At 41.3% G+C, this 13,559-nt stretch overlaps 2 protein-coding genes across 2 annotated transcripts; both read right to left on the reverse strand.

Annotated features, from left to right (window-relative positions):
- Positions 1–619: 619 nt before the first annotated feature.
- LOC121870607 (uncharacterized protein PB18E9.04c-like) lies at positions 620–1,489 on the reverse strand. Its single transcript, XM_042372447.1, has one exon. It carries the CDS (start codon positions 1,487–1,489, stop codon positions 620–622), a length of 870 nt encoding a protein of 289 aa, XP_042228381.1.
- A 46-nt stretch (positions 1,490–1,535) lies between these two features.
- Positions 1,536–2,390, reverse strand: LOC121870614. The gene has a single exon (XM_042372460.1). It carries the CDS (start codon positions 2,388–2,390, stop codon positions 1,536–1,538), a length of 855 nt encoding a protein of 284 aa, XP_042228394.1.
- Between the last annotated feature and the right edge of the window lie 11,169 nt (positions 2,391–13,559).

The raw sequence follows: 13,559 nt of genomic DNA on the forward strand, positions 1-13,559 counted from the left end.
TTATCTCAACAACAACAACAACAACAACAACAATAGTAATAATAATAATGATAAAAATAATAATAGTACTATTTACTCTGTAAAATCATCATCCAGGTTTACAATTGATTTGGCATGTATATCGACTATGCAGACATACAGTTCAGCATGTGTATAGACAACGCTGGTATACACTGTACATAACCGTGGATGTATACAGGTTCTAATAAGCCGACACAGCGTAGGTATACAACAATAGCAAACAGTAAGGTAATTCGCCCACGGCCATCAGATGTTTATTTCCAGTTATTTCTCTTCTTAAGTAATAACGTGACTAAGTTCCGCATTTTCCTTTACTGTTTTTCTTGCTTAATTAACAAGGTTTGGTAGGTTCAGCATACACCTTGTTGTTTGCTTGGTTTAAGAAACAACGTATATTACGGTCAGTACTATCCTTTGCTGTTTACGTTGATTAAGTAACTAGGTAAAGCAAGGTTGGTATTCTCCTTTTTATTTTGCTTGCTTAAGTAACTCCCCTCAGCCATCACCTCAATCAGCAGTGTTGTATAAGCAATGCAACATCTAATCCAAGACAATATAGAACAACACAAAAAAGAACAATGAAGGATTTATTTATGATCTAAAAGAACTGTGAAATCGTCGGGACATGAGAGAAAATGTGTTGTGAATTGCAGGAGTGGTGGAGAACATGTGGAACTGGTGGAGAACATGTGGAACTGGTGGAGAACATGTGGAACTGGTGGTGAATGTGTGGAACTGGTGGAGAACATGTGGAACTGGTGGAGAACATATGGATCTGGTGGAGAACTTGTGGAACTGGTGGGGAACATATGGAACTGGTGGATAACATGTGGAAATGGTGGAGAACATGTGGAACTGGTGGAGAACATGTGGAACTGGTGGTGAATGTGTGGAACAGGTGGTGAACGTGTGGAACTGGCGGAGAACTTGTGGAACTGGTGGAGAACATGTGGAACTGGTGGTGAATGTGTGAACTGGTGGTGAACACTGGGAAACATGTGGAACTGGTGGAGAACATGGAACTGGTAGACTGGAACTGGTGGTGAACGTGGAACTGGTGGAGAACATGTGGAACTGGTGGAGAACATGTGGAACTGGTGGTGAATGTGTGGAACTGGTGGTGAACGTGTGGAACTGGTGGAGAACATATGGATCTGGTGGAGAACTTGTGGAACTGGTGGGGAACATATGGAACTGGTGGATAACATGTGGAAATGGTGAAGAACATGTGGAACTGGTGGTGAATGTGTGGAACTGGTGGTGAACGTGTGGAACTGGTGGAGAACATGTGGAACTGGTGGAGAACATGAGGAACTGGTGGTGAATGTGTGGAACTGGTGGTGAACGTGTGGAACTGGTGGAGAACATATGGAACTGGTGGATAACATGTGGAAATGGTGGAGAACGTGTGGAACTGGTGGTGAACGTGTGGAACTGGTGATGAGCGTGTGTAACTGGTGGTGAACATGTGGAAATTGTGGTGAACATGTGAAACTGGTGGAGAACATATGGAACTAGTGGAGTACATATGGAACTAGTGGATAACATGTGGAACTGGTGGGAAACTTGTGGAACTGGTGGTGAACGTGTGGAACTGGTGGTGAACGTGTGGAACTGGTGGTGAACATGTGGAACTGGTGGAGTACATATGGAAGTGGTGGGGAACTTGTGAAACTGGTGATGAGCGTGTGGAACTGGTGGTGATCATGTGGAACTGGTGGTGAGCGTGTGGTAACTGGAGGTAAACCTGTAGAAGTGGTGGTGAACATGTGGAACTGGTAATGAACGTGTGGGACTGGTGGTGAACATATGGAGCTGGTGGTGAGCGAGTGGAACTGGTGGTGAACATGTGGAACTGGTGGAGAATGTTTGAAATTGGTGGTGAACGCATGGAATTGGTGGAATTGGAACTGTGAACGGGAACTGGTGAGAACATGGAAACTGTGAGAATGTGAACTTGGTGAATGTGGAACGGTGGTAACGTGTGGAACTGGTGGAGAACATGTGGAACTGGGAGAAATTGAACTGGTGGTGAATGTGAACTGGTGGTGAACGTGGAACTGGTGGAAACATATGGATCTGGTGGAGAACTTGTGGAACTGGTGGGAACATATGGAACTGGTGGATAACATGTGGAAATGATGGAGAACATGTGAACTGGTGGAGAACATGTGGAACTGGTGGTGAATGTGTGGAACTGGTGGTGAACGTGTGGAACTGGTGGAGAACATGTGGAACTGGTGGAGAACATGTGGAACTGGTGGTGAATGTGTGGAACTGGTGGTGAACGTGTGAACTGGTGGAGAACATATGGATCTGGTGGAGAACTTGTGGAACTGGGGGGAACATATGGAACTGGTGGATAACATGTGGAAATGGAGAACGTGTGGAACTAGTGGTGAACGTGGAACTGGTGATGAGCGTGTGTAACTGGTGGTGAACATGTGGAAATTGTGGTGAACATGTGAAAGAGACAGAATGTGGTGAATGTGGACTGATGAACTGTGGAACTGGTGGAGAACATATGATCTGTGAGAACATGTGGAACTGGTGGTGAATGTGTGGAACTGGTGGTGAACGTGTGAACTGGTGGAGAACATGTGGAACTGGTGGAGAACATGTGGAACTGGTGGTGAATATATGGAACAGGTGGTGAACGTGTGGAGCTGGTGGAGAACATATGGACTGGTGGAGAACTGGAACTGGTGGTGAACATATGGAACTGGTGGATAACATGTGGAAATGGTGGAGAACGTGTGGAACTGGTGGTGAACGTGTGGAACTGGTGATGAGCGTGTAACTGGTGGTCATGTGGAAATTGTGGTGAACATGTGAAACTGGTGGAGAACATATGGAACCGGTGGAGTACATATGGAACTAGTGGATAACATGTGGAACTGGTGGGAAACTTGTGAACTGGTGGTGAACGTGTGGAACTGGTGGTGAACGTGGAACTGGTGGTGAACATGTGGAACTGGTGGAGTACATGGAAGTGGTGGGGAACTTGTGAAACTGGTGGTGAGCGAGTGGAACTGGTGGTGAACATGTGGAACTGGTGGAGAATGTTTGAAATTGGTGGTGAACGCATGGAATTGGTGGGGAGCTTGGGAAATTGGTGGAAAAGGTGGAGAACATGTGAAACTGGTGGAGAACAAGTGAAACTGATGGAGAACATGTGAAAATTGTGGAGAACACATGAAACTGGTGGTGAACGCATGAAACTGGTGATCATGTTTAACGGGGTGGATAAATGTGGAACTGGTGAAGAAACATGTGAAGCTGGTGGAGAGCATGTGGAACTGGTGGAGAACATGTGAATGGGTGGAGAACGAGAAACTGGTGGAGATCATCAGTGGTCGAGGAACGTAGGTAACACCTCAGTTGTATTAAAATGTACATAGCAGGAGCAGAAACTGCATTAGTCTCTGCTAAACATACTGACAGTGGCAATTATATAAATGTGGGCTAAGTACTTGTAGTAAATATAAAATCCACATCACCCAGTTAATTATGATAATGGGCAATGAATCATATAGCTTATCACATCCTTCTCACGTGCCAGATAATATCCACATGCTCTTCTCGCATCTTTAGTTGCGTGGGTCAGCACAAAGTGACCGGCGCTCTGGGAAGATGAAGACTGTATCTGTGACACGATGGACGTGTCATTAAAGAAGCTCCCTCAATAACCTCCTATATTCTCTCGTAAAAGGACAGTTGCCCATTCGTCATATTTTTATACCTAATATAGAAAGGAAATAGTGTTTGTATGAAGATCAGATGATCTGAACCAAGTGCAAACAGATATTACAAGTGACTTATTTAGCTCGCCAGCTGATAACTACAAGGCAAGTTACAAGAGTTACAAGGTTAACAGTAGTGGAGATAACATACAAGTTACAAGTTTCCACCACAAGTAACAAAATGCCCTGAAATTATTGCAGAATTCTTATAGCACAGTAAACAACAGGTTAGGTTAGGCTAGATTAGATTAGGCTAGATTAGATTAGGTTAAGTTAGATTAGGTTACGATGATAAGTTAGGTTAGGTTAGGTTACCTGAAAGACTACAAAAACATTTGTCCTTGAAATTCTTTGAAAATTTAAGTCACAAAACATATTACAAGAGACACAATGGTCTGACTTAATTCATCGGACATTTGGATATTTTATAATTTTAACAGATAGGTAAAAAAGACATTTGTTTAAAGTAAAGAATTAGCTACGACGAAATGCAATAAGTGTTTCCAACGAAACGTAACGTAACGTAACGTAACCCAACCTACATTTAACATAATCATATTGATGCTTATATCTTGCTCTGTAATAATATTTTCAAAGGCCGATGAACTGAACCTGTGGGGCTCGGCATAAATATAGAGCTCTTGCTCCTTATACAAGAGTTTAGTAAAAATAATCGAAAAAATAATTAATGGAAAGTTTGTAAAAAAAATAATTGATATTTATGTTTCTTATGTAAATTACAGGTCTCACGTAGTTTTTCGAAGTACTATTGAAAACATTAAACTAACTGACAGTAATTTATTGCTCCTGCAGGTCACACTAGGTTATTGCTGTTTTTGACCTTTGGCATTTAAGAATTGTACTGAGAGCTCATGTTCTCAACTGGCTCAGCCATGTTAATATTGTTATTATTATCCACTCTGTATCTGTGTTTTTCTGGCTAAATAAAATGTTTCAATCAATGTTTCAATCAATGTTTCAATCGATATAGGTAGTAATGTAATATATATATATATATATATATATATATATATATATATATATATATATATATATATATATATATATATATATATATATATATATGTGTGTGTGTGTGTGTGTGTGTGTGTGTGTGTGTGATGTAGATCCACAGTGGAAACGTGGATAAGATAAACCTTGATAAAATCACACAGGAAAAAGACGAAAACTAAGGTGCTCTATTGTTTCTCCTTTTTCCTGTGTGATTTTATCACGATATATATATGTGTGTGTGTGTGTGTGTGTGTGTGTGCGCGAATAATCCGGATGTACTGGGTGACGGGTCATCCTGTTGAGGTTTAAAAATTTAAAAGTAAGAACAATTTATCAAGACACAAAGGAGAGATAATACGTACCACTCGCTCCAAAAACTATCTTTACGATTTTGTATGAGACAATAACTATGACACAACGGACGATGGATTATAACAACCCTACAGAGACAACAGGAGTCGCAGTGTTGATTTGGAAATTCATCGGACTCCTCCGAAAAAATATTTTTGTAGTGTGTTGTGTACCTCTACACAACGCACCTTACCCAAAAAGCAAGGAAATTTTGACATGGTTTTATAATAACTAAACACACAGCAGATTTATTCAATACACATAACAGGCATACACAGTAAATAAGTACTGATCTGACGAGGCAGAAATTATTACGGTTATACACAAACCAATATACAGTAAATCATAACACGACTATGTGAACTTGGCGAGCAGCGCCACCTCAGCTACCACAGGCAGCCACACACACACACATATATATATATATATATATATATATATATATATATATATATATATATATATATATATATACATATACAGTATATAAAATATCGGAATATCAACACTGACTACCTGTAACTTTATAACCATTCATTTATAAACTTATTTCCCTGTTTTCACTGAAATCGTTTTTTCCCTATTTTGAGGTGTATTGACTTCAGACAACAGATAGGTGCACAATTACACAGAGACAAAGCAATATCAATTAACCTGCCAGGCTCCTGGCGAGGTTCATAACACTACCGCCCTTTACCTCCACTGCTCGCTCCCCTTATGATATTTTACACCCAGGTGAGTTAATTCCCAAGTGCTCTTGAAATATACAGCAAAAAATACTAATCCCAGGGAATTATTGTAGTATAGTACCCGTCGTACACAAAAGTCAGGCACCTGGCAGGACGAGAGGGAGGGTGAGAGGGAGGTATATTAAACTCTAATGTGACAATTATTACCATTATTTCGTTACCACAATGTAAAATCCAATGAATGTATTATCCAATTATATCCCAATCATGTTCCCCTAACATCAGACAATCACACAATAGAGTAATAATTTATATAACCCAAGGCAGATCTCTATTAAATTTCGCCATCCCTACACGAGTAATAACCGCTGTTGTTGTTGTTGTTGTAGCCACGCGGGAAATTATTTATAACGTGGTAATTGCTCATCACACGGCCGTATGAGGGGAGGCATTATTATTAGGATTATTTAAACTAACTGGGTTAGTTTGTAGCAGCTCTGTGTTGAGAAGGGTAAGTGTTTCACAGAGTCATGTACGCAGAATAAACGTGGTTCCAGGAAGAGTGGTTTTCCTTTAATACATTATATATATATATATATATTATATATATATATATAATGTATATATATATATTATATATATATATATATATATATATATATATATATATATATATATATATATATATATATATATATATATATATATATACATCACGAGATGCATAATCAAGGTGTTTCATATCTGTGAGTGCCCGACTGTAACTCCTGGATCTGATAATTTTTGCATATTCCTCTGTATGAATTACAAAATAAACACCTCACATACAGGTACGGATACAGGTAATTCCCCACCCTTATCCTTACCCCTATATAGTACCTGAACCATGTAATCAATGGACATGCAAAAGTGAGTAAAGTTGCACCAAGCAATTGGCAATAACAGAGAGGCAGACGAGTGGTGGTGGAGGAAGAGGGTGAGGTCGACCTGTACTACCAAACACCCGTCTGAGTGTTTCACCGAGTACCTAACCATGACCACGAGGGGATGGTGATACTGGTGCTACAACATACTGGTGAGTATGTCTATAAATTGTAATATCTATTGTATGTGTGCTAAAAGATTACCTGTAAGAACCTTCACTCTATGGTAAATGAAGCTACTTGTACTTAATATATGAATATGTTTTGGAATAATTCTGAATTGAGTTTATATTGATGTCCACAGTATGAAGTTATACGTAAAGATTATAAATTTATCTCTTCTTAAAGTCGTGTTAAAACTTATGAATCATCTAAAGATTAATTTACCTTAAGATTGACCTCCTTAACTTAACCTAACCTAACTTAACCTTCTCTAACCTCCCAGGTAGCGTTAGGTAATATAAGTTGGGGAGGTAATCTTCAGGTTATCCATAATTTCCTTTTCTGCAACTTAACTTGAGGAGAATTTAGCATCAGCTGTATACAGTATAACAAGGTGACCATCTGGCAATAATAGTGTAGTTAAGAGGGAACAAGCCCCCCTTCCCCCTCCTTGCTGGATACATAATGTGAGAGGATGATAATGCGGAGAGTGTGTAAAACTTAGCACACACTACACATTTGTCTAAATTCTACCACTGAAGGACGCACACACACACACACACTACTACTACTACTACTAATACTACTTTGCTGTCACTCGGAATCAAGTATGACGATCATCCAGCTATGATACAATGACACACACACACACCTAACCTAACCTGACCTAACCTAACCTGACTTAACCTAACATAACCTAACCTAGCCAAACTCAAGCTATCTATATTAAACCAAACCCCTAACTTCTAATCTAACCTAACTCAACATATCCCCCTCCCCCCAGGTAGGTTGGGGGGGGGGGTTAATCATAAAGTGAAATAGGCAGGTTTTCTAATTTTACGTGACACGACAAACTACGACGTAATTAATAAAACACTATACCCAAGTCCTATATATATATGATTTACAATATTCTCACGTACTCTTAAAATATTCAGGAGGGGGATTTTTTTTTAATATGACCGTGAGTTAGTGTCTACAAGGGGCCTAGATGACAACAACGTACAGACAGTGAGGACGCCTGTCATAATAGTGGGAGGGAAAGGGAGAGGTGAGTGTCAAGGGTCATTGAGAAAATGCATGAATTTAGATTGGATGTTGTCGAGGTGGAGGAGGAGTCGAGTATAATCGAGTTGTACCTCCAAATCTGTTGAGATTATTATTACGTGTGCAAAAATGTGTGTAGATGAGAGAGAGAGGAGAAAAAAGACAAAGGAAAATGAAATTTGAGAGAGAGAGGTAAAAGAATGAAAGATAATAAGAGAGAAAGTGAAAAGAGAAAGAGAGAATTGGACACTGAAATACAAGTCAAGCAATCGGAAACGCATGAAGTTAGGTACAGATTTTAAGGACGACTGAGAATTATGGGTCTTTCTCCTCCTGAAGAAGGAGGAGAAAGACGGGGAGAAAATGAATAAGGTAGATAGATACTGTGATAAGACACCTGGAAAGAAGCGAAAGAGGAAGAGGAGGAGGATGGATAACTAAGGCATTGAGCGACCCCAATGGAGAAAAATAATTATAATGAGTAATAATTAAATTTATTATCATTTCAGCTTAGTCATATAATTTAAGCATTATGCTCAGTCAATGAGAGCACCAAGAATAGAATAGACATTAGAGATTACTTGTTCGATTATAATCCCCTGCACTTACACACACACACACACACACACACACTATACTAAAATGAAGAAGAAAAAATACTCAATTCGTATAGTTATACATCGTCCTTGTAGCGACAGGCCACAGTGGCACAGTGTCCGTCTCTCACATTATGGGATGATGGTTCGCAACAGGAAAGGATTCACTTGTATGGCTGCAATAACTGGAGAGAGGAGATGCAGGTGGGTAAGGTAAAGAGGAGCTGCTAATGAAGTAGGTAGAAAGAATAGGTAAGTGAGTGAGTGTTCGGTCATTGAGAAAATATGTAAATTTAAATGGGACATAACCTAACCTACCCTATCCTAATTAAGTCTCAAACCAAACTTACCTAACCTAACCTAATCTAACCTAACTTAACCAAAACTAACCGAATCTAACCTAATTTAAACTAACTTAAGGCTATATTAATGTTACCACTTGATCGTAGATGCCACATTATGGCCTACAGATACCCCTAGACTCTACATTACCCTAAAGAACGTATTTTTCACCTACTGTATTACTCTAAGCACCATCACATCACTCTAACATCACTTCATTATGAACATCATCTTAAGTACTTCCACATCACCAAAAACATCACACTTAAAACCACATCATAACTATCACTGCACATTACCCTAAGCACTACCACATCACTCGAAACGTCACCTTAAGCACCACATCACCACTACCACATCACCCCAAATACCACAACACCATCACCACTAACCACACCACCATAGGGAATACCACATCACCCCAAATACCACAACACCATCACCGCTAACCACACCACCATAGGGAATACCACATCACACTAATTACCACAACACCAGCACCACTATCACAACACCATAGGGAATACCACATCACCCCAAATACCACAACACCATCACCGCCGCCACACACCACCATAGAATACCCACATCACCCCAAATACCACAACACCATCACCGCTAACCACACCACCATAGGGAATGCCACATCCCCCTAAATACCACAACACTAACACCGCTAACCACAACACCCTAAAGACTACCACATCCCCCTAAATACCACAACACCAGCACCAATACCACAACTTTCTAATGACTACCGCATCACCTTAAACTTCACTCTGAGCACCACATCATCATCATCATCATCAGCATCATCATTATCATTATCATCATCATCATCATCAGCAGTAGCAGCAGCAGCAGCAGTTCCTTGACACTCACCAAGATCACCGCGCCACATGCTGTAAGTCGTGAGATGGCGCCTTAGTGCGTTCCTACCTGTTACTGCCTATGACCTTGGGGAACCTTGCTCTCTCTCTCTCTATAGTGCTCTTTAATATTCATTAAATTTTCTTTATTTCTCCATATCTGTTTATATTTGTGTGTGTATCTATATATCCATTTGTCTGTCTATTTATACAGTGTGAGCCATAAATACCTTTCATAAATCAGGGGGCGTACAGTAGTCCTGAGACATAAATAAAGATAACTTACTAAATGACCAAATTGTCAATTCTCAATAGTTTGGGAGTTACAGCACATGACATACTTGGTAGGAATGTGATGAAACCTATATGAGGTATATATGAAACATCCAATACACTGTGCTAATGACGTTTATTAACAATATTAATGCTCTAGTGAGTGCCGCACACGTTCAAAGACCCAGGGGTATTGCGAAAGTTTGTCACACTGTCCTGTACACGGCGTCACAATTCCTCATGGTTTGCGAACCTTTGTAACATACTGTACACTTTTCTTTTTATGTGACCCCGCAGGTAGAAATCAAGGGGATTTATGTCACATTCCTATGAATTATCTCACGTGCTGTACTTTCGAAACTATTGAGAATTGACAATTTGGTCATTTAGTAATTTATCTTTATTTATGTCTCAGGAATACACCGCCTAATTTATGAAAGGTGTTTACGGAACACCTTGTATATCTATCTATTCATTAATTTATCTATTTATTGATTTATATATTTCTATATTACAGTTTACATTGATTTACCTACCTGTTTACATAACAGTTTCTGATATTGTTACGTGCAACGTAGGATAGAACTAACCAAATTACTACATGAACTGTATACCCCTGCCAGACGTACTGTAAATGAGTATAAGAACATAAGAACATAAGAAAATAAGGAGTCTGCAACAGGCCGGTTGGCCTGTGCATGGCAGCTCCTGTCGAGAGTTACTACCACTCTCTATCATCCATGAATCTATCTAGCCTCCTTTTGAAACTTTCCAGAGTTCCCGCACTTACTACAAAGTTGTGAACCAGTTTCTTCCTATCTCCCTCCTAAACCTAAACTTATCCCACTTGAATCCGTTGCTCCGAGTCTTATCCTGCTCGGATATTATAAGAACTTTTCTATATCCCCTTTATTGATTCCTTTCACCCACTTAAATACTTCTATCATATCTCCCCGCACTCTTCGTCTTTCTAGGGAATACAAGTTAAGTTTCTTTAACCTATCCTGATATGGAAGGTTTCTAAGTCCCGGAATCATTTTTGTCACTCTTCGCTGCACCGACTCTAGTGAATTTATATCCATTCTATAATAGGGGCACCAGAACTGAACCGCATAATCGAGGTGCGGCCTGACTAGCGCAAGATATAGTTGCAATAAGACCTCTGCACTCTTACTTACACTTCTAGATATAAAACCCAATACTCTGTTTGCCTTATTTCGAACATTAACGCACTGTTTTCTAGGCCGTAGGTCCGGGCTTACAAGTACCCCTAGGTCTCTCTACAAGTCGACTTCTCTAGGTTGATGTTGTTAAGGCTGTATACATATAAGTATTTGTTCTTCCAATATTAAGTACGCTGCACTTGCTGGTGTTGAATTTCATTTGCCATTTTTCAGACCACCCCTGCAGTTTATTTAGATCCTCCTGTAATGCATTTGCATCCTGCCCTGAATTAATGTGCCGCCCTATTTTGGTGTCATCCGCAAACTTGCTTATGTCACTGCTGAACCCAGTATCTAGATCGTATGTATTCTTGTTAAATATATTTTGTATAATTTTATATTTTTTCAGTCAGTAACACTAATAACATTAACAATGAAACGTTGCTTCAAGTATGATGTTTGGGTCAGTCTGCTCAGTCAGCAGCCCGTATAAAGCCAGGGTTTCACACACTCTCTAACCCTCTCTCACCATGAACGGTTACGAGTTTGATAACGTGGCACGGATACGTCCGGATACGCCGACCTGCCCCAAGAAATTAAACCTCCTAGTTCTCAAGAAGTTCTTTGAAACTAATGAGATCCTGGGGGTCACCAAGGTGGAACGACTGAAGTTCCATGGTGACATCAAGATCACCTTCGCCGAGAAGGGTATGCCCGTACAGCTCGCGGAGATCCCAGACATCAACGGCATTCCATTAAAAATGATTGCCTACAAGTGGGACAACCTGAAGCTGGGAGTAATCTCCCACGCCGAAATTGCCCACGTGGACCAAGCAGAGCTGAGTGAGCTCCTCAAGGGGCAACTCCAAGTTGTGAAGAAGCTGTCCGACACCACTGCCCTCATCGGACACCATACAACCTTACCCAAGGAGGCTCAACTGGCGTGGGTAACTGTGCCAGTCAAGCCCTACTGCAGACCGAAACGCTGTTACAAATGCCAGGACTACGGACACACTGTCAACAAGTGTGAGGCGCAGGAGGACACCTGCTCCCTGTGCGGCAGCCCCGAACACCGCTACACGGTCTGCCCCAACACAGTAAAAAAATGCGCTGCCTGTGGTGGCCCACATTCCTCCGCCGATCGGACCTGCCCGAAATGGAAGGAGGAATGCAGGATAGCCAAGGCTCGACTCGACAAGAAACTGAGCTACAAAGAGGCCCTCCTTGCTGTACGCTCCCAAGACAAGAAAAAACCAGCAGAAAAGAAAAACCAAGAAAAGAAAACCCAAGAAAAGAAAACTCAAGAAAAGACACCCGCCACACAGAATCAAGAACACCACGAGGCCCGTGGAGCTGAAGCCCACGTGGTCAACCTCACCGTCTCCGACTTCTTCCACACCTATGAGGACTTAAAACACGAGGAAGACGAACAACAAGACCCAAACACGAATGAATGGACACTTCAAGAGAGCAAGAAGAGGAGGAGAGTTAGAAGAAAATCTACATCAAGCTAAGAAGAATACCAAGACAGAAGACCAAGACATTTCCTCCACCCAAGAAAACAACACACACAATCAAGCAGACCAAGCACTGAGAACCCATGGCCCAACCCAACACGCACCTGACGCTTGACCTGACGCTAGCCTGACTCTGTCCTGCCGCCTCCTAGCCGCGTTCGGGCGAGTTGCTGCTGCCTCCAACTTATACTCCCTCACGCAAGCGGTGTTTAGCCACTGCACCTATTCTCTCCTCCTAAAATTCACTTCAATCCTCCCTTTATTCTTCCACTGAACCTCCTTCCCCCCTGTCACTAGCATTTCATGTTCATGTTCATTCTCTAACCCTCTCTCACCATAAACGGTTACGAATTTGACAAGGTGGCGCGGATACGCCTGGTTAACCCGACCTGCCCCAAGAAATTAAACCTCCTAGTTCTCAAGAAGTTCTTTGAAACTAATGGGATCGTGGAGGTTACCAAGGTGGATCGACTGAAGCTCCATGGAGACATCAAGATTACCTTCACCGATTATGGTATGCCCGGACAACTCGCGGAGATCGCCGACAAAAACGGCATCCCACTAAAAATGATTGCCCACGATTGGGACAACCTGAAGATGGGAGTAATCTCCCACGCAGAAATTGCCCACGTGGACCAAAAAGAACTGAATGAACTACTCAAGGGACAACTCCAAGTTGTCAAGAAGCTGTCCGACACCACTGCCCTTGTCGGACACCACGAAACCCTACCCAAGGAGGCTCAACTGGCGTGGATAACTGTGCCAGTCAAGCCTTAATGCAGACCAAAACGTTGCTACAAATGCCAGCACTACGGTCACACTGTCAACAAGTGTGAGGCGCAGGAGGAC

This window comes from Homarus americanus, unplaced genomic scaffold (genome assembly GCF_018991925.1).
Source record: "Homarus americanus isolate GMGI-L3 unplaced genomic scaffold, GMGI_Hamer_2.0 scaffold32583, whole genome shotgun sequence".
In the NCBI taxonomy this organism is placed as follows: Eukaryota; Metazoa; Arthropoda; class Malacostraca; order Decapoda; family Nephropidae; genus Homarus; species Homarus americanus.